Below are 21,400 nucleotides of genomic sequence, written 5' to 3'. Positions count from 1 at the left end.
AGTGTACTTTGAAAATCATTGCTTTTTTTCTTTTCTTTGTATATATGTTATATTTAACAATAAAAAATGTTTTTAAAAAAAAGTATATACTCTCTTCCGAGGATTGTGCCTAGATGCATTTAAAATGGTCCAGCATCTGACTTTGCATCATAGGCTTTCCCAAAATACAGCTTCTAACAAAATTACACTGTTCTGGACCCCTGGAAATAGAATTGCTTACCTTTATACCAAGAAAGTTGGGAAAGCATCAAAATTTGCCTGCTCTGTGTGTGTGGCCTGTGACCAAGCTGACTTTGAGAGGTTTGTGCTGTGAGACCTGTGCCTGCAACAGAATCAAGTGTGCTTTCCTGATTGAGGAGCAGAATATCATCGGGAAACCGTTGAAGGCAAAAGTACTAAATGAGAAAGCTAAATAAAAAAATAATAAATAAAATGAAGCTTTTCTTTTTAATAATAAAAATCAAAAGCCTTGTCTTACTGAGTTTAAAAAAAGCATACTGACATGAAGAGATCTCACAGGCATATTTTCAAATTAAATTAAAAACCTGCAAGGGATGCAAAAAATAGGTTAAACCTACGTAAAATTAGGTCTAAGAGTCACGCCCCAGGGAACTTCTTTTGTTGCTCAGATGTGGCCTCTCTCTAAGCCAACTCAGTAGGTGAATTCACTGTCCTCCCCCCTACATGGGACATGACTCCCAGGGGTGTAAATCTCCCTGGCAACATGGAACAGAAATCCTGGCATGAGCTGGGACCTGGCATCAAAGGATTAAGAAAACCTTCTCTACCAAAAGGGGGAAGAGAGAAATGAGACAAAATACAGTTTCAGTGGCTGAGAGATTTCAGAGTAGAGAGGTTATCCTGGAGGTTATTCTTATACATTATATAGATATCCCCTTTTTAATTTATGGTATATTGGAGTGGCTAGAGGGAAGTACCTGAAACTGTAGAGCAGTATTCCAGTAGCCATGTTTCTTGAAGATGATCATATAAAGATACAACTTTTACATGTGACTATGTGATTGTGAAAACCTTGTGTCTGATGCTCCTTATATCCAGGGTATGGACAGATGAGTAAAAAATATAGATAAAATAAATAAGTAAATAAAGGGGGGGGGACAAAGGGTAAAATAAATTGGGTAAATGGAAATATTAGCGGTCAATGAGAAGAAGGATAAGGTGTATGGTATGCATGAGTTTTTTCTTTTTTCTTTTTAAAAGAAAAGAAAAGAAATTTTTTTGGAGTGATGCAAATGTTCTAAAATATGATCATGTGGTAGTTAGGCTCAGGTGTCAACTTGGCCAGGTGAAGAACTAGATACCTAGTTCTGTTGCTGTGGACATGAGCCGATGGTACATGAACCTCATCTGTTGCTAATTATATCTGTAGTCAGCTAGGAGGCGTGCCTGCTGCAATGGATGATGTTTGATTTAATTGGCTGGTGCTTAAATGAGAGCGCGCAACATAGCACAGCCCAAGCAGCTCAGCATACCTTGTCTCAGCACTCGAAGCTCAGCCCAGGCCTTTGGAGATGCAGAAAGAAATCACCCTGGGGAAAGTTGTTGGAACCCAGAGGCCTGGAGAGAAGGCCAGCAGAGATCACCCTGTGCCTCCCCATGTAAGAAAGAACCTCAGTTGAAGGTTAGCTGCCTTTCCTCTAAGAACTTACGAAATAAATCCCCTTTTATTAAAAGCCAATCCATCTCTGCTGTGTTGCATTCTGGCAGCTAACAAACTAGAACAGTGATGAATACACAATTATGTGATGATGTTGTGAGCCACTGATTGTACACCATGTATAGAATGTATGTGTGTGAAGATTTCTCAATATTAAAACAAACAAACAAAAAACCTGTAGGGGAAAATACAGGATAATTCCACTGATGTTTAAAAAAAAGGTGATAATTTGGTGTAGAAATTATGAATGCATACAAAAAGAACTGGAAGAAAATCTACCATCCTTAGGATATCATGTAAAGTAAAATTTGGGGGGTTTTGTTGATTTACTATTGTTAATATAAGTGAGGGGAAATTAATACTTTTATACACTCCAGAGGGCATGTGTATCAAAATATAAGAAAGGTTCTAGATCTCCTGTGGAGGATGAGGAAAAAAATGCTTTTAGACCATTATTCTCTTGACATATCAACTGTTCTGTTTTTAGCGCATTCTCAGAAGTCCCATTCTCAGCCCTCAAGACTTTTCCTCTTTTCTCATTCTCTTGTACTAATTCTTTCTTGGAAAAAATGTCTCAATGCTTCAAAAATAATTCATACAAAAAAAATATGGGTACCCAGCCCACTGAGTTAAAACTAATGAGTTAAAAGGTGTTAGAAAGCACAAGAATTTCATTCACACCCACGTGCAGAAAGTCAAGTAGGTAGAAAAACTACATTACTGATTCACCTTCAAATCTGTACGTATTTCTTAAGAATACTATATTTATTGCAACATAGTTGTATGCCTCCTCCACATTTTTTAAGACAGATAAATATTTATTAAAACGGCTCAGCAATGCAGCTGGGACACCAAAAAATGAGTCACTAATATAACAAACCAAATGCAGAAAGCACTTGTATAAATTATCTGAATGTACTTAAGTATAAGCAGGAAGTATAATTGCAGAATAAGGAAAACAAGTAATCACTTTATACTCAGTCATCTATCAATAACTGATTTCCCAAAATTAGTTGAGAGCATGTATAATTATATATATAGCAATTATCAAGTACTATTAGGTAATGTAGTACAAGAGAAGGAACATTTAATTAGAAATCATGATACCTGGGACATTATGTGGCTGTATGACTTTGGGCAAGTCATTAAACTTCTGTAGGCTTTAGTTTCCTCAAGACAAAATGACTAGATTGCACTCACTGATCTCTAAGCATTCAGTAGAAAGGATACTTCACTGATGGTATTTATTATTCTCATTTAGATTTTTTATATTTATTGAGAAATCTTCATACACATACATTCCATACATGGTGCACAATCAGTTGGCTCACAATATGACCACACAGTTGTGTCTTCATCACCATGATCATTTTCTAGAACATTTCCATCACTCCAGAAAAATAAATAAAAATAAAAAATTCATATATACCACACACCTTACCCCTCCCTCCTACTGACCACTAATATTTCCATCTACCCAATTTATTTTACCCTTTGTGCCCCCCCATTATTTATTTTTTAATCCATACTTTTTACTTATCTGTCCATACCCTGAATAAAGGGAACATCAGACATAAGGTTTTCACAATCACACAGTCATACTGTAAAAGTTATATCTTTATACAGTTGTCATCAAGAATCAAGACTACGGCAACATTTTCAGGAACTTCCCTCCAGCCACTCCAGTACACCATAAATTTAAAAAGGGGTATCTACATAATGCATAAGAATAACCTTCAGGACAACCTCTCAACTTTGTTTGAAATCTCTCAGCCACTCAGACTTTATTTTGTCTCATTTTTCTCTTCCTCCTATTGGTCAAGAAGATTTTGTCATTCCCATGATGCAGGGTCCTGGCTCATCCCTAGGAGTCAGGACCCCAGTTTCCAGGGAGATGTATACCCCTGGGAGTCATGTCCAATGTAGGGGAAAGGGCAGTGAGTTGGCTTAGACAGAGAGGTCACATCTGAGCAACAAAAGAGGTTCTCTGGGATGACTTTTAGAAATAATTATAAGTAGGCTTGATTCTCCTTTGCAGGAATAAGCTTCATAGGGGCAAGCCCCAAGATTGAAGGCTTAGCCTATTGAATTGTTTGTCCCCACTACTTGTGAGATTATCAGGAATTCCCCAAATGGGGAGGTTGAATATTTCCTCCTTTTTCCCCTATCCCCCAAGGGGACTTTGCAAAAACATCTTTATTCACTGCACAAATTACTCTGGGATATAACAGGGCATCACACTAACCTGGACAAACCAACAAAATCTCCTGTCCTATTCAAAATTCCATGTGCTAATGAAATCAGAAAGAAAGATAGACAATAAAGACTGAGATGGTATAATCTAGGAATGCCTAGAGTATATAATGATAGTGACTAAATGTACAAATTTAAAAAATTGTTTTTGCATGAGGAAGAGCATAGGAATGTCATTACAAGATGTTGAAAATTGATAATAATTAATATTTTAAAATTTTAACTTATGTGTAAGACTAAAGCAAAAAATGTTTATTTGGTATAAAATTTATATTTTGACTAGTGTATTTCTTAATATAACTTATGTAGACAGCTTAATTGAACACCATAAGTACATGGAACCTTGAGTAGGGCATGAGATTTTGTTGGTTTGTCCAGAGTGAAGCCCCGATAAATCCCAAAGTGATTTGAACAGTGAATAAAAAAGTATTTGCAAAGTCCCCTTCAGGGAATGGTGAGAACGGGGGAAAATTCAGCCTCCCCAAGTTGAATTCTTGATATTCTCACAAGCAGTGCAGACAACCAAAGCAATAGGCTGAGCGTCCAATCTTGAGGTTTGTTCATATAGAAACTTAACCCCATAAAGGATAGGTCAAGCCTACTTAAAAATTAGGCCTAAGAGTCACCCCCAAGAGAACATCTTTTGTTGCTTAGATGTGGTCTCTCTCTCCAGCCAACACAACAAGCAAACTCACCACCCTCCCCCTGTCTACGTGGGACATGACTCCCAGCGGTGTGGACCTTCCTGGCAATGTGGGACAGAAATCCTAGAACAAGCTAGACTCAGCATCAAGGGATTGAGAAAACCTTCTCAACCAAAAGGGGGAAGAGCAAAATGAGACAAAATAAAGTATTAATGGCTGAGACATTCCAAACAGAGTCGAGAGGTTATCCTGGAGGTTATTATTACGCATTAAATAGATATCACCTTGTTAGTCAAGATATTGTGGAGAGGCTGGAGGGAACCGCCTGAAAATGTAGAGCTGTGTTCCAGTAGCCATGTTTCTTGAAGATGATTATATAATGATATAGCTTTCACAATGTGACTGTGATTGTGAAAACCTTGTGTCTGATGCTCCTTTTATCTACCTTATCAACAGATGAGTAAAACATATGGAATAAAAATGAATAATAGGGGGAACAAATGTTAAAATAAATTTAGATTGAAATGCTGGTGATTGGTGAGGGGGAGGGGTGGAGGTATGGTATGTATGAATTTTTTTCTGTTCTCTTTTTATTTCTTTTTCTAAATAGATGCAAATATTCCAAGAAATGATCATGATGATGAATATGCAACTATGTGATGATATTGTGAATTACTGATTATATATGTAGAATGGAAGGATCAAAAGAAAAAAAAACACGAATAGTTTAATAATAGACTAGCAGAAATTAAAAGAACTGTCTTGTTAGCAGGCCTGGTAGAATTTGGGAGCACTTTGTTGTATTTAGTTTAAGTAATGTATGTCCTTAAAAGTAATAAAATTATCTTGCATTAAAAAATAAATAAATAAATAAATTATAGGGGGAACAAATGTTAAAATAAACTTAGAGTAAATGCTAGTGATCAATGAAAGCGAGGGGTAAGGGCTATGGCATGTATGAATTTCTGTTGTCTTTTTATTTATTTTTCTGATTTGATGCAAATGTTCTAAGAAATGATCATGATGATGAATATGCAACTATGTGATGATATTGTGAATTATTGATTATATATGTAGAATGGAATGACCACATGTTAAGAATGTTTGTGTTTCTTTCTTGTCACTTTTTTTATTTTAAAATTAGTTAAAAAAAAAATTTCCATGTGCTTATGCTGTTCAGCTAAACTGACCACACATGCTAAATTAGGAAATGCACTACCCAGAATATAAATTTTGCACCCAATAAACATCTCTCCCTTTAGTCTCACACAGATGTTCAAGTTTAAAACATGGACGATATCATCCTTCACCCTATATTCTGATATGCCTTAGTCCTATCCAGATCACCTTCATTCATATCTCTACTCGAAGTCTGATTACTTTTCCAACTTCTAAACAATTCCTGTACAGCGTACTACTGACTTTCATAGCTTCAGAGCTCTAACTCTGAGTCTCAGGTGTCACATAAATATCAGAAGTTTCCGGGGATAACCATGTAATATACAAGCAGCTCAGATCTCAGAATTTAGAACTAACAATTACACCTCCTGAATATATGTAACTGCTGTAAGAGCTTACAATCTAGGATCCATCTCATTTATATTTTTAAAGAAATATACTAAGATATCATAAGATATAAAATTTGAATTTCAACTGGAAAATCAAATTTTGAGTTTTGGAATATGGAGCAAAAAAAAAAAATCTGACAGCAAATATATAAATATATATAAAAAATTTTTCTCAACTAAAAAAATTGCAGTATAAAAGATGTTTGACTAAATCTCTTTAAGTCTGCTGTAATAACATTTGCCCTATATGCATAAATATAGATAACCATTTCCACTATTAAATAATCACTCTTTAGACGCTTACAAATTACAACAATTTGTAAATTTACAATTTGTTTTCCAAGCCTAGCTCCCTACAATTTTACACCATGTGAATACAGTAATTTACTCTAATCTCTCTCATATTTAGCATCACGCTAATATTCATATTAGGTCCCCACATGCAGTATAAATATCTGAGGGAGAAATATCTATGAATAAAGAACGAGAGATACCCCTATCCACTAATCTATACTCTCCCAGCCCCACCTCCAATTCTAGTCTCTTGGCCAACCCAACCTTCAACCTCTATCCCCTGCCCCCATCCTAAGTGTTTAAGAGCATGGTGTTAATTTTATCTAGGGTTTGGACAGATGAGCAAAAAAATAAACAAACAATAGGGGGGATAAAGGGTAAAAAATTGGGTATATTGAAATATTAGTGGTCAGTGAGAGGGAGGGGTAAGGGATATATGAACTTTTTCTTTTTGTTTCTTATTCTGGAATGATGCAAATATTCTAAAAATCATCATGATAATGAATACACAACTATGTGATGATATTGTGAGACACTGATTGTATACATTGAATGGACTGTATGCATGCGAAGATTACTCAATAAAAATATATATATATATTTTTTTTTTTTTTTTTTTTAAAGGAAAGACAGAGAGAAGGAAGGAAGGATAGAAGGAAGGAAGGAAGGAGGAAAGGGAAACATCTTTAAACATTTTCTGGTTTTTATTGTATTCTGTTTCTCCGTTTTTGTTACATGGGCTGGGGCCGGGAATCGAACCGAGGTCCTCCGGCATAGCAGGCAAGCACTTTGCCCGCTGAGCCACCGCGGCCCGCCCAAAATATATTTTTTAAAAAAGACCATGGTGTTTAAGTACTTGGAATCTTGGGTAAGACATGAGATATTGTTGGTTTGTCCAGAGTGATGCCCCGATGAATCCCAGAGTGATTTGAACGGTAAATAAAAAAGTATTTGCAAAGTCCCCTTCAGGGAATGGTGAGAACGGGGAGAAATTCAACTTCCCCAAGCTGAATTCTTGATATTCTCACAAGCAGTGTGGACAACCAAAGCTATAGGCTGAGCCCTCAGTCTTGGGGTTTGTTCATATGAAACTTAACCCTGCAAAGGATAGGTCAAGTCTACTTAAAATTTAGGCCTTAGAGTCACCCCAAGAGAGCCTCTTTTGTTGCTCAGATGTGGCCTCTCTCTCCAGCTAACACAACAAGCAAACTCACCACCCTCTCCCTGTCTATGTGGGACATGACTCCCAGGGGTGTGGACTTTCCTGGCAACATGGGACAGAAATCCTGGAATGAGCTGAGACTCAGCATCAAGGGATTGAGAAAATCTTCTCGACCAAATGGGTAAGAGTGAAATGGGACAAAGTGTGAATGGCTGAGAGATTCCAAACAGAGTTGAGAGGTTATCCTGGAGGTTCATCTTACACATTAAGTAGATATCATCTTGTTATTCAAGATGTAGTGGAGAGGCTGGAGGGAACTGCCTGAAAATATAGAGCTGTGTTCCAGTAGCCATGTTTCTTGATGACGATTGAACAATGATACAGCTTTCACAATGAGACTCTGAATGTGAAAACCTTGTGTCTGATGCTCCGTTTAGCTACTACATCAACAGAAGAGTAGAACATATGGAATAAAAATAAATAATAGGGGGAACAAATGTTAAAATAAATTTAGTTTGAAATGCTAGTGGTAAATGAAAGCACGGGGTAAGGGGTATGGCATGTATAATCTTTTTTTTTTCTGTTATCGTTTTCTTTCTCCATTGTCTTTTGATTTCTTTTTCTGAATTGATGCAAATGTTCTAAGAAATGATGAATATGCAACTATGTGATGATATTGAGAAATACTGATTATATATGTAGAACGGAATGATACGTTGTTTTTGTTTGTTAATTTTTTTAATTAATAAATTAATTTTTAAAAAATAGACCATGGTGTTTAGAGTCACATAAATTTCCAACTCAATCCCTAATCAGCCATATCTTGGCTCAGTGATATTTCACAACTTCCTTAACATTTTAAACCTCAGTTTTCTTATCTCTAATATTCAAGCGTTAGTACCAGCTGAAGACTGTTGTTGTGAAGATAAAAGAGAAAATGTGCCTGTCACACTCAAAGAATGTTAGCTATTTTATTATTGTTGTTGTTGTTGTTATTGACTTAACAGTAATAGTTATTTCAAAAGAGTACGAAAACAGACTATAAGAAAGTTCTGATACATGCTACAAATATTGATGAACCCTGGAAACATAACGCTAAGTGAAATAAGCCAGACACAAGAGGACAAATGTTATATAATTTCACTTATATGAAATGTCTAGAATCAAGAACTTCACGAAGACAGAAACTAGATTAGAAATTACCAAGGACTGAGGGAGTGGGGATTGGGAATTTATTGCTAAATAGATAAAGAGTTTCTGTTTGGAATGACAAAAAAGTTTTGGTAATGGATAGTGTTAATGACAGCACAACACTGTATAAGTAATTAATGCCACTGAATTGCATACTTAAAAATGGTTAAAATAGAAGATTTATGTTATTATACATATATGTGACCACAATTTAAATATATATATATATACACACTGGAAAAGAGAGACCATTAAATTATGAACTAACCAGCAAATTTTCTCCTCAAACTTCTATATAATCTATATAATGCAGCATATACTTTCTATAATTGAAATTTTTTTCTATTATAGAATTTGCATAATATTTTGTGATTTTTAAAAAATTCTTCCTTCCCTTTTAGACATGTCACCTACTATATAGATTCTGGACCAGAACCTTGTTTCACACTCCACTGTGTTCAGATATGATGCTTATTACATTGTAATCATTTGTTTCACCATCAGTCTCCTCTCCCAGATACTGAGCAATTCCAAGACAGAGATGCGGTCTAACTTGTATTTGTATATATATGAAGGCTTAGTGGTCAGACACAAAATAGGTCTCAATAAATGTTTATTGAATGGACAAATAAATGAATTAATCCTTTTTTTTTGTTTTTCCAGCAATGCTTTACACAGTACTCTACACATAATAAGAACTCAGTAAAGCTGTGGATGGATTCATGCAGAAATCTTTTGGACCCAACCATCACACAAAGCTTTATCTTGTCTCAGAAAAGGACTTCTACTTTAAAGTTTAGCAACTAACATATCAAATTAAAAGTTTTAATCTAACACATACCAAATAAATGGGCTCAGTGATTGACCATACTAAGCCTACCTCAAGAAGGATTTAAAAGCCATTATTCTAATTATTGAATTTGTAGCTCTCAACATGGAATAATCCAGTTACATAATCAAAAGAGAGGTTATCACTTGCAGATTTATACCTACGGTAGATACAGTGAGAAAAAAATTATCAGAAAGCTTGTATCTTTAGATTGAAATGATAAATTATTTTTACACCTAAATTGAAGTCATTGTTTTCTCTAGAAATCGTTAAGAGTCGATGTACAATGCAATCCAATCACAACCTGTCTCCAGAAAACAGTCCTTAAAACTCAGAGACTAAATGATTTGCTGTCTAAGTGATTTTGAATCCCTGCAGACTCCTTTTATTTCTGTATGGACAGATGTTCAAAACCTACATCGCCAAGAATAAAACTTCATTTCTTAAAAGGCAAATAACCTGAATCAACATACTTTGGGAACATTAGGTTCTATATTCAAGTAGCTGAAACTACCCCTAGATTAAGTATTCAGCCTGCTGCGGCAATGGAAACACTTTTCTTACTTTTTAACTTATACTTGTGGATGGCTTAAGCGTCGTACCGAACACACTTTTATTAGATCATCTAAACTGACTTTACACTGCATATATAAGCACGCGTAAAGGAATTCTACACTGAATGAATCTCGAAAGAAAAGCGATCTTAGCACACACACCTCTTCTTCCAACTCAATACCGCTCCAAAGGAAGCACATCTTAGTTGTTGCTTAGAATTTCTCTCCCGCCCCCACCCCACGCTTTATTTTAGAGCAGCAGTCATTCATTAACTCACTCACAAACTCTCTGCCGAAAGAACCTTTCCAACTAATACTAGTTCATCAGGACCCTCCTTTCACATCACAGGACGTCTATCCGGTATGTCTTTGGAAAGACAGGCGGGGGACAAGTGAAGGTCCGGAACGCCACCATTCCCGCCTCGCCATTTAGGACCCACGTCCTGGCGCGCTCTCGGCGAGGAGCCTCAGGCGAAGAACCGGATGCTACGAAGGTCTGGTCCCGTCTCCCTCCAACCCGACCTGATAGCGCAAAGCAAAGTGGGCCCAACCTCAGTGTCCCCATTCAACATACCCTTCTCTCTGTACCCCCTTCCTTCCCACTTTTTCCTCAACGTAGTCCGGTTCCTTTATCCAGTTCCAAATCTCCACAACAGCCCCGCTCCCCACACGCAAACACTTGCACGCCCCGGCCACTACGTCCCCACTACGTCCAGGTCCCTTCTCCTGGACCTCCCAGCAGCTCCAACCCTCCCCGCGTGCCCCAGGGCAGACCCGCGCGTACCCACGGGACTCGAGTCCTTCCCCGCACGTCACACTAAGATCCATTCCTCCCACCGCCCCAACCTTCCGTCCCCCTCCCCAGGAGTTACCCCTGTACCCCGTTACCTCCGGCACCGCCCCCTGGGGGGTATCGCACTCACAGCTCCCGCCGTCGCATCCTTAACCGCCGCGGCTGCTATAGCTACAGGGAGCCAAGGCAACCAACTCTCGCGACACTTCTCTCTGCTACGGCGAGAACAGCCGAGGAAAGCCTCGCCAGAAAGTAAATGAGTCAGGCTCGAGATGGTAAAGTATATCTCGCGATAGTACTGTGCAAAATGGCGACCGCAAAGCGTATCAGCGCGCTGAGGAAAGGTTTGGAAGTGGGGTTTAGGACTAGGATGAAAATTGAGCTGGCCAGAAGGTCGGAAAATGGTTGAAGGCGGGCAGCCTGGGCTGGAGTGAACCAGACATTGCATAACTTTATGCATGTGGTCCTCTTTTCCCAGGGCATCAAACTTAGAGCATTGTGTCGCCTTTAGTTGAAGTTTTCCCGGCATTATCTTTCCACGCGTAGAGTAGTTGGAAATGGAGATAGGAGGCCAGAAATCAGTTATCCCATCTTATTCCTTTCCTTCGAGAAGTTTTCATCCGTTTTAACCCCCGCTGTGGTTTGTAAATGGTGTTTGGTTTTACAGAAATGTTTATGCAGGGCTGCCCTCCCGGGTCAGCTCTCCAGACCAAAACAGGAAATAAAACTTAAAAATCGGACATAAGAACAGGCGTTTGGCCTTAGATGCAGAAGGGAACGCATTGGTTGTGATTTGAGCTTTGCACTTGTTGCTTATCGCCCTCTGGACATATTCTTGCTTAATAACTCTCAACACTTAGCTTGGAGCTTTCTGCGCTGGGACAATTGTAAGTGAAGACTGAGTAGCATCTTGAACAGAATGTGAATTTAGAGAATATTGGTCAACAAGAGTAAAACCCAGAGGGGACAAAAAATAAAAAATTAAAAATAAAAAAAGATGAAAACCCCAAGAGGACAAATAAGAGAGTAGAAATAATACATAGAGGATTCATTTTCACCGCTTGCAGTCTCTGAAAAGGTCTCATAGGGTGCTTTAGTCTAGACCAGTGTTGTTCAATAGAAATAAAATGCAAACTACATTATGCAATTAAAAATTTCTAGCCACATTTTCCAAAAGTAAAAGAAACAGGTAAAATTAATTTTAATATATTTCGTTTAATTATAATATAATTTATTTAAAATAATGTTTTAACATGTAATCAGGACCTAAAATTATTAAAGAAATATTTTACATTGTTTTTCTTTCGCACAATCTTTAAAAGCTGGTGTTTATTTTATGCTTACAAAATGCTTTAATTCTGACTAGGTGGATTTCAAGAACGCAATAGCCAATGTAACTATTGGTGGCTGTATTGAACAACTGCAGCTCTAAACCCTAGGCTAAGGAGTTAGCTATGCGGACAGACTGGAAGGAGGGAGAGGGCAGGAGCAATATTATGGGCATGTGGTTTATGTAGGAAACATTTGAAGTAGCTAATTCAAATGGCTGCAGACAAGTAACACTAATAAAAGAAGGTGACCTGGTGTAAAACAATAGGTAGTAGTGCAGGCTATAACCCACTGTGGAGTATAAATTCCCATCTGGAAGGGTTGTCTCTGAGTATAAAGACACAGTGAAGGCCGAACAGGAGACATCTGTGGGTATTATAGACAGCTAGTTTGGGTGGAAATGTACAACTTCTGTGAAATATGGATTCGAGTGTATGAAACATTTTTGAAGAAAGGACATTTTAACAGAAGAATGGTATCCAGGCGATGGGGGTGCCATAGTTTGAGAATTTGATTGGGTTTCTGGCTGGATGCTGTACATGTATGCACTTTAATGCAGTAAGCCCCCATTGTTTGATGATGCTTTCCATAAGTTTGTTCCACTCGTATTTTTATTTCATATGTATCCAATAAACTTCTGACAATAATTAGACTTTTCTTGGGGAGATGCCTTTGCAGCCAACCTTGGTTCCCTGCAAACCAGTAAACTTGCATCATGATTTTTTAACATATTTAAAATTTCAGATATGCTGAACTTGAAAAAATTAAATTTCTAAGTTTCAGAGCTTTTGTCAAACCCTGAACTTTTTTTCTCCAATTTAAGGGTAGTTATTTATTATTTTGTGATTGACTGTTAAAGCTCTTTGTAACATGAAAGTTTTTATTTGTCTTAGTACCTCTGATGCCTAATATAGTACCTGGTATACAGTAGGCAATCAATAAACATTTGTTGTACGAGTATGTAGTCCTTAAGCTTTTGAGGCCTCACAGACTGAGAATCAAATGATGAAGCTGAGAATCAAATGATAGCTATGAACCCTTACCCAAACAACTGTCTGTACCCCATCCATATCCTCTCAACCCATACGAGAGTTCATTAGAACTTTGGTAGACAGATCCTATTTAGGCCCGTGGCTTCCTACCTGAAGTGCTTGAGAACCTCTCTGCCTGGAGCTTTGTTTGATGAAAGGAGCATTCTTAGCTCTCCCAAGAAGTGCCAACAGAGTTAACATTCCCAGGAACAATCCACAACCAATGAGAGATGGGATTTAGTGGATAAATACTCCAATTCCTCACCCCTCAGTGGGCAATTCTGAGATGTTCTAATGTAGTGTTTATCAAAATGTACTAACATATAGGGATCATCTGGAGAGAATAAGCCACAGATTCCTGGGCCCAAGAGTTTGCACTTTTAACCAAGTTTATAGGAGAGACACTGATGCTGCTGGTCCATGGATCATTCTTTTGAATAACATTGTTCTCAGAGAGTCCTCAGGGGGATTAAGCCCCAATTGCCCAAAACAACCTTTATTGACTTTCCTCCCACTCCCTCAGCCTGCTTAACTTTCTGGAATCATACCCTCCAAGTGAACTACTTGATCCAAATCTTTGTTTCAGAGTCTTTTTTGAGGAGAAACCCAAACTGTGACAACCCTTTCCACAGAAAAATACACATAGAATTTTGTTTCCAAGTTTAAAGGGGTTATTTATCCTCTAAAACTCATTCTTTAGGTTGTAAAGGAAGGTGACCAGGGTAAATATGTGATCCAAAGTCCATTAAAACTGGATCAGTCTAATGTGGAGTCTAGCAACTTAATATTACCCCTAGCAGCTCAGAGTTGGCTGAAATTCAGCCAGCTCTCCACAAAAGCTATTTCTCTAGGACCTACTGAGTCATTTCTTTATTATTCCTAGTCTGCATCACACTGTGGGATATAATAGTCTGGGATACTAGAGAGACTCCATCTTTGAACCAATAAAAAAGTTAGTTTATTGTTGCTTGTTCCTGTTGGCTCTCATTGTTTCCTCCTAGTCAGTGCTTTCAGGGTTCAACTGCAGTGCTCTGTAACCCTTTGATCTTTTCTTGCTGTATTCCAACAGATCCAGGCATACTGTAACTGTAGTCAGTTTCTCCGACTCCCTTCTGAATTCTACATGGTTCCCTATTCTTTTTCATCCTTTTGGGAATCTATAGCCTTTGACACATATATTCCTAAACCCACTCTGGTGTCATGTGTACATTTTACGGTATGCTCTAATTCTGTGGCAATGGATAGCCCTGATCCATTGGATCCATATCCCAGCTTCTAATTAGTTACATAAAGAGAGCTAACACTAAGGTCACCAACATCTTTTCCCAACCACAGTGCACAATAGCTTCTTAGCTTTGCCCACACATGAGTTAGCATGTGTCATTGTCCATGATTATTTGTCTCATGGTCTCTTGAATAAATATACCTTTGTCTACCTATGAATGTGGTTTCGTGGGTGTGGATGTGGTTGGGTGTGTAAGTAGCCAGAGATCAGGTCTAGTCTTGAAGTATAAATAATGAATGTTTAGTATTTGGTTTTAATTAGTCTCTATGCATTAACCTCAGCTTCCGTCTGCCCTCATATATCAGAGGAAGAATGAGTTCATTTCCTTGAAGTTTATTGACTGTTACCAGTAGCAGAGCACATTCCATAAAAGAGCAGGTTCCATATGGAACAAGTGGAAGGGGAACTCTGAGTTGATGAAAAAGGATGCTTGGAATGGGGACTTGGAGTAAAGGATGGAAGGGAAAATCTCTCCTTCCTTTTTCCTCCATTCCCACAAGGATACTGGATTTACAATATCCTGCTCTGCATTCCCTCTCTAAAGTGGAACCAGAGAGGGGGAACTTGATACAACAAGGGGAGGAAACACCTCACAGCTCCTCTGTTTCTCCATCCAAGGGGATACCGATATCCACATGGTAGTCTACAGGCTCCCCAGAGCTCAGCCAGGGAATAGGGGTTCGGTTGAAAGAAGGCCTGTTGGAGAGGTTCTGGTTGTAGAGGACCAGAGGGGTCCTTTCACTCAGCAGAGGCCCTAGGTCAAACTTGGGCATCTGGAAGGTCATGCGTTTGGAGGCCTTCTCATATCCACCATAAGGCATTGCCGTCCTGAGGAGGAGATATGTTATTTAATTAAAAAACAGAGCCAGAAGAACACACAGCTTTGTAAGATATTACCCTGTTTTGAGAATGGGGAAATCTGTGAATTCTAGCAATATTACTTCTGTACTCCTTATTCTTCTACCTTGGCACTCCATTGCACCTTCTTGCTTTACTTGTTTCATAAAGCTAAGAGAAAGTCTAATGGATATTGGATAAAGTTTCTCACAGTTGTGACCCAGATCAGCGTTTCAGAGAAAGTGACCTCAAACACTAGACCCATGGGTTTGAGGCCACCTTAAATTATAATGTAGAGACACCCATCCCCCCATTTCACTCCCAGTAGTGGGTGGCCTAGCTAAAAGGAATTAACATTCCCTTAAAAAACTAGGCTTATTAGGGCCAAATGCAAAAGCACTTCTCTATCCCACTTACACCACAGTTCTATTCATGGTCTAGAGAAGACCAATTCCAAAAGTATAGATACTTAGAGCTGTATAAAGTAGAGTATAAGGAAAAAGAATCAGTACAGAGATAGTTGTGGAATCCTGAAACCTTGAATGAAAGGGATCCTCAGAAGAGGACTTCAAACAGGTAATATATTATTCCCATTTTACAGTCAAAAAAACCAAAACTCTGAAATAGGATGACTTCCCCATGTCCACACAATAAATAAACGAACTATGAACTGAAATTTAGATCCTACCTCCTCACACTACTCTGATTCTCTGAGTTAGATTAAGAAGAGCAAAGACCTTGAATTAGGCCCTCCATATTCCTACCATCCCTTCTTAGCTTCCTTCTAAAATATTTGAACCAAAGTCTCTATCCCAATTAAAAACATAGTACCACACACACTGAAATGCATCTGGTTCCTTCCTCTCACCCCATCTCTACCTGTTGAAGGACTTATATTTGGGGAGATCAGCTTTGGCCCCATAGGCCAGCAAGTCGATGCCAAGTTCCACTTTCTGCTGGGAGTCAACCCCCATGGCTCGTTCCCATGGGGAGATGTAAGTCTTGAACACAGTGATATGTTTTCCTTCTCCACCTGCCTGGTCTCCTGGCAGCCCTAGGAAAGAAAAGTATGTCAAATAATGGCAGTTAGTAGCCAATAGAAGTTAACCCCACACTCCTACATTAGGGAAGTTGTTGGGGCTAGGCACCAAAGGAATAACAATCTGATATATGTGTGAGGTTTTTGGCATAATGACAGCATGGGGTCAGATCTGTGACTGAATCTGAAAAACCAGAAAGATTACTGAGGGACAAGTCCTCTGTATAGAATAGACATATTTCTGTATTCTCCTGGGCCCAGGGAATCTACCAGTATATCTCAGCAGGCCTGTCCTGCTCCCCACACCCAGCCTAGGCCTCATTCTTACAGACATCCCTACTCTAAGAGATGGAACATGTTACTCTTGGGCAGTGGTACTTGCCTGTTCCTGTCTCGCCAACCCCTGCTGTGCCAGGTCCTCCTCTGCCAACCTGGCCCCCAGGGCCACCTGTGCCTCCTGATCCAGACCCAGGGCCCTGATGGTGCTGCTGATCAGAACCATACTGTCCACCGGTGCCACTGCCTCCTGCCTGGCCTCTGCCACTGCCTTTGCTGTAGGAGAATCCCTGACCAGTGGAGCCCAGCTGACCCCCAACTGTGGGAAGGAACTTCTGGAAGTGATCCTGAAAAGAAAGGGCAGAGTGAGAGGAAGGTTAGCAATGGGTGAGGGGGACATACAAAAAGAGAGGTGTATACAAAAGGGGAAGAGGTAATCAAAGACAGTTGCCAACCAGAAGGTACTGAATCCTCAGAGATTCTCTCCTCTAATAATGTTAGTGAATTGCCTAGCTGAGAGGAATTGAACTCTCCTTGAGAGGTAAGACCCCCTTGGCTCAGTTCTTCCAATTACGCCTTAGATGGAGGCAACACATTCTCTGTACGCACATCCTTCCCTTCCTTGCCAAGGTAAAGAGGACCAAGACTCTTGCCTACTCAGCTATAGTTTGAGAGGATGGGATTAGCATGGTGAACCCAATCTTAAGATTGGAAGAACAAGAGAGAGATCTACCCTCTTTCCCCTCCTCAGTTTGTCCAACAGACAGAACTTTCTCTCTCTCTCTCTCTCTCTCTCTCTCTCTCTCTCTCTCTCTCTCTCTCTCTCTCTCTCTCTCTCTCTCTCTCTCTCTCTCTCTCTCTCTCTCTCTCTCTCTCTCTCTCTCTCTCTCTCTCTCCCTCCCTCCCTCCCTCCCTTCCTCTCTCTCTCTCTCTCCCTCTCTCTCTCTCTCTCTCTCTCTCTCTCTCTCTCTCTCTCTCTCTCTCCCCCCCTCTCCCCTCTCCCTCCTCCTCTTGGTGTCAGGACTTCCTAATAATGAAATTGTAGTGAGTAGGGGAAAGGGTGGCCAAAAGGGCAGCACCAGATTCAGCCACAAACCCTAAAAATAACCCCACCAGCTTCTTCAGGAGGCTCTCCTGGCTACCCCAGCATGTACACCCCTGCTCCACCCAATGTAACCAGACCCAAGCAGAGAGGAGGGTTTTGGGCTTCCTAAAGTTAGATATGACCAGTCAGCATTTTTACTCTGCTCCTACATAAGGACCAATGACAGATACTCCTGCCCCTTGCTCCATGTAGGCATCCATTTCCACTCTCCTCCACACCCCCACCCCCACCCACAAGGGAAGGTGGAGGAGGAAGAAAGAAAATAGAGATGATCCCCTCCTTCTCAGTGGTAACATCTTGTGCCTGGCTCCTCTCCAATCCCTACTTCTCTTTCTTTGGAAAATGAGCTGAGTAGGGGACATAGGATCTGGGAAAAGGACAGTTTCAGTAGCTTTTGTCCAAAATATCTCATGGGACATACTTAGATAAAAAAAAATTTTGTTGTGTATCTGAAATTCAAATTTAACTGGGTATCCTGTATTTTTATTTTGTTTTGTTTTTATGTCCTAAATATTGCATGGGACATACTTATACTTAAAAAGTATTTGCTGTATATCTTAAGTTTAAAATACAGAACTGGACAACCTATATTTTATCTAGCAACCCTATCTTTAACACTTACCCATATTGGGAAGGAATTTTCTCTCTGAGGATGTGGTACACCATCACCACCACCACCACCACCACCTGCTTTCACTGGTTCTAAGATAGAGACTGAGTTTCAGGGGTGAAAGCTCTTAGGATAAACTGTTAGGGTCTCAGTAATCTGGGTGCTTAATGAATTTGCAGGGAGGAGCAATTAAAGCTATTTTGGAGATTCAAGGCCCACCAAGAAACTATTCGAAAAGGCACCAGACTTTGAGAGAGTGGGAAGGTTCAAGACTCACCATTGAGCTGTCAGAGAAGACATCAGGGTGGTTCTCATAGATGAATTTCTCCACCCTCATCTGCCGCAATTTGAACATCTTGGAGCCCCGGTTGGTAAGCAATGACAGCTCCTCCAACATCACATCCCTTGGGACACTGATCTTCTTGCCCAGGTTCAGACCTGAGCTCTCCTGCCCACCTTTCAGGGAGGTGAGGAGGAAGAGGCAAGGGAAAGAGTAGGGTTTTCTGGATTCAGAATGCAAACCCCATCCACAAGTAAGTCTATGCTTCCCTGTAGTGATCAGTTATGTGCTGTCCAAAATGGCTGCTCAAACTCTGGTTTGTGAGAGATTTTTATTTCCTGGGTTTGGAGTTGGAAAAAATGCATAGGAACTAGAGTGCAGAGTGGAGACAGTGGGAGTACTTGAGTGAAGAGGGTGAGTGGGATTAAAGAGGCATGGAAAAAAAATTGGGGCAAAGGAGTAAAGGAACATCATAGATGCAAGCCATTGAGGATTTATAGCATAGGGGAAATCCCAAAGGCCAATCCTGTGTGGAGTTGGAAACTGCTAAATAACTTTTGTCTTAAAACTTCTTTCCCTCAGTGAACTCTGGCTGCAAACAGTCTCTGGGTACCAGGAAAGATCCTCACACACCTGCACTCCTGCCCAAAACTCCCTGAGCAGTTTTCCTATTTAAGTGCTTGCACAGGCTCCCTACCTCTGGGGGAAAAGGTAAGGAAATTAACGATTTATTAAGAACTTACTCTAGGCTCTGTCATAGGTTTTTTTCTTTACCAACTATATACTGACCTGTGGATCTGTGGTCCTGGCCCTGTGTGCTGGGTAATATGGCAGAATAGTGTCTCAGATGACAAGGTGAAAAGGGTGGAAGGGTGCATAGTCAATGTTGAGTCCTTTTTCCCCTCCTCCCTGCCTCCCCTACCCACTGGAATTCCTCTTGTCTTGTCAGTGTAAGATATATGTATATATGAACTTATATTTCTGGGACTCTTGGATCAGAGATACTCTTAATAAAATGTTCCACACCAAGTACCCTACCTCCGGTTAGTTCCATGATCAGCTTGCTGGATTTCCTCTTCTTATTGGGAGCTGGGGTTCCCGAGAGTGGCATTGTGGAGGTGGTTTCAGCCTGGATAGGGTGAAAAGGGAAAGTCTCATAATGTACAGGGAACAGGAAGGGTGAGTATTTACAATTAAATCCTTCGTCTAGGGCAGTCCTTCTTCACCTGGATTTAAAGGCTTCAGGGAGGTGAAATTTAATCAGATTCTCAAAGAAATATGTGGAAAATTTATTCCCTAAAAACGTGAAAATCTACTTTCTTTAGGGCATCTCTCTTCTTGGGGTCAGAGCAGAAGATATAGATGTACCCCACCCCCCCACACCGTCCCCACCCTCTACCAACCTCTATTGAACTGTTTTACATAGAGCTGTTGCAAGGATTAGGAACACAGCTCAGCGTGGGTAAAAAATAAAATAAAACAGTAATGCAGAAGCAGGACAATGCACCAGGTGTTCAGGTATTTCATTGGCTTGACATAGTTTGAAGTTTTTATTTACTTTGGGAACTCAGATTGGGGCTGTGATTCCCGGCTCTGTTCTCTTCTTGGTCTTCTCCAAGCCCCACAGGGACAGAGAAGTGTTGCCAGGGTTGAGGAGATTTAGCCAAAAACATTCTCCACAAGAAGGAGAGGTTATTGCTCCTCCATGGGCCAGCTGGAACATGGCCTGGGAGGTCACAGCTGTGCTCCCCTTCAGAAACTCTCCACCCCAGACCCCAGAGCTGGAATGGGGAGGGGTCCAGAGGGCATTTGAACCCTGATGCTTTCCTATTCTGTAATATCAAACCAGAGGACAGGAACATAGTAATAGGATTTGGCAGCAGAGAGGGACAAGCTGGGAAAAGATACAGACTCCAGCCCCTCCCTAACATATCTCTGCACTCAGCAGAATCCCTTCTTGCTGAACTTCAAACAATTGGTAAATCTAAAAACTTGGTGGGATCTGCTGAGACCAGAGTCAAAGACCACTAAATGGACTCACCCTGCACATCTCTCTGCCTCTCCTAATTTTTTTTTTGTCCATTAAGCCACTTGGACCCCCTTCCCATTCCTCCAGTGCCTCCCCAAACATCTCCATTCACCCCAACCTCTTGGGCACCTCTCTTTCAACTCATGGTGCCTCCCCTGAACTGGACAGCTGGTTGCTGAGTATAGATGGGGGAGGAGGGCTATTCACCCAGGATCAAGGATTACAATTGCAGATACAGATACAGAAGTAAACAGAGTGGGCTCCAGTCCCTCTGGCCATAGAGCTGGAGACTTACCGGCTACTTAGGCAGTGGTCAGCTCTCCCTGGGGTCCAACAGCTTTGGAGGACTGAGCTGCTGTGACCGGAGAACCTGAGCTGGGCAGGCGTGGGGGCAGCACTGACAGTGGGGGAGGGAGGGTGGTTATTAATAGAGATGATGAATGCAAGCAGCTCAAATGGCACAGGGGGGTACTGAGACCCTGGAACCAAGATCCCGCCCTCCTTGCCCAGAGGCTTTTGAAGAGGAGGAAAGATCTTTGGGATTCTTCTACCAAGCTGCCCCAGCCAAGGATCAGTCTGTCTAGGGAGATTTCTCTTTCCCTTTGCACCTGGA

At 40.4% G+C, this 21,400-nt stretch overlaps 2 protein-coding genes across 5 annotated transcripts in view; both read right to left on the bottom strand.

The window, feature by feature from the left end:
* Positions 1–11,198, bottom strand: part of USP54 (ubiquitin specific peptidase 54) — a 194,630-nt gene extending 183,432 nt beyond the window's left edge. Inside the window, exon 1 of one of the 4 annotated variants that reach the window (XM_077124911.1) lies at positions 11,097–11,198. The gene's annotated coding sequence lies outside the window, so the exon portion shown is untranslated. Of the gene's footprint in view, positions 1–11,061 lie in introns of all 4 variants that reach the window. The other 3 variants (XM_077124908.1, XM_077124909.1, XM_077124910.1) reach the window with 3 other exon arrangements.
* Positions 11,199–14,928: 3,730 nt separating this feature from the next.
* Positions 14,929–21,193, bottom strand: MYOZ1 (myozenin 1). The gene is made up of 6 exons (XM_077124923.1): positions 21,083–21,193; positions 19,797–19,887; positions 18,756–18,934; positions 16,870–17,110; positions 16,328–16,502; positions 14,929–15,439 (listed from the first exon to the last, which is right to left on the bottom strand). The coding sequence occupies exons 2-6, from the start codon at positions 19,867–19,869 to the stop codon at positions 15,202–15,204; spliced, it is 906 nt and encodes a 301-aa protein (XP_076981038.1). The 5' UTR covers positions 19,870–19,887; positions 21,083–21,193; the 3' UTR covers positions 14,929–15,201.
* Positions 21,194–21,400: the final 207 nt, after the last annotated feature.

Source organism: Tamandua tetradactyla, chromosome 13 (genome assembly GCF_023851605.1).
Source record: "Tamandua tetradactyla isolate mTamTet1 chromosome 13, mTamTet1.pri, whole genome shotgun sequence".
Lineage (NCBI taxonomy): Eukaryota > Metazoa > Chordata > Mammalia > Pilosa > Myrmecophagidae > Tamandua > Tamandua tetradactyla.
Note: the sequence above shows the minus strand (reverse complement) of the source record. Positions and strands in the feature narration are given on the sequence as shown.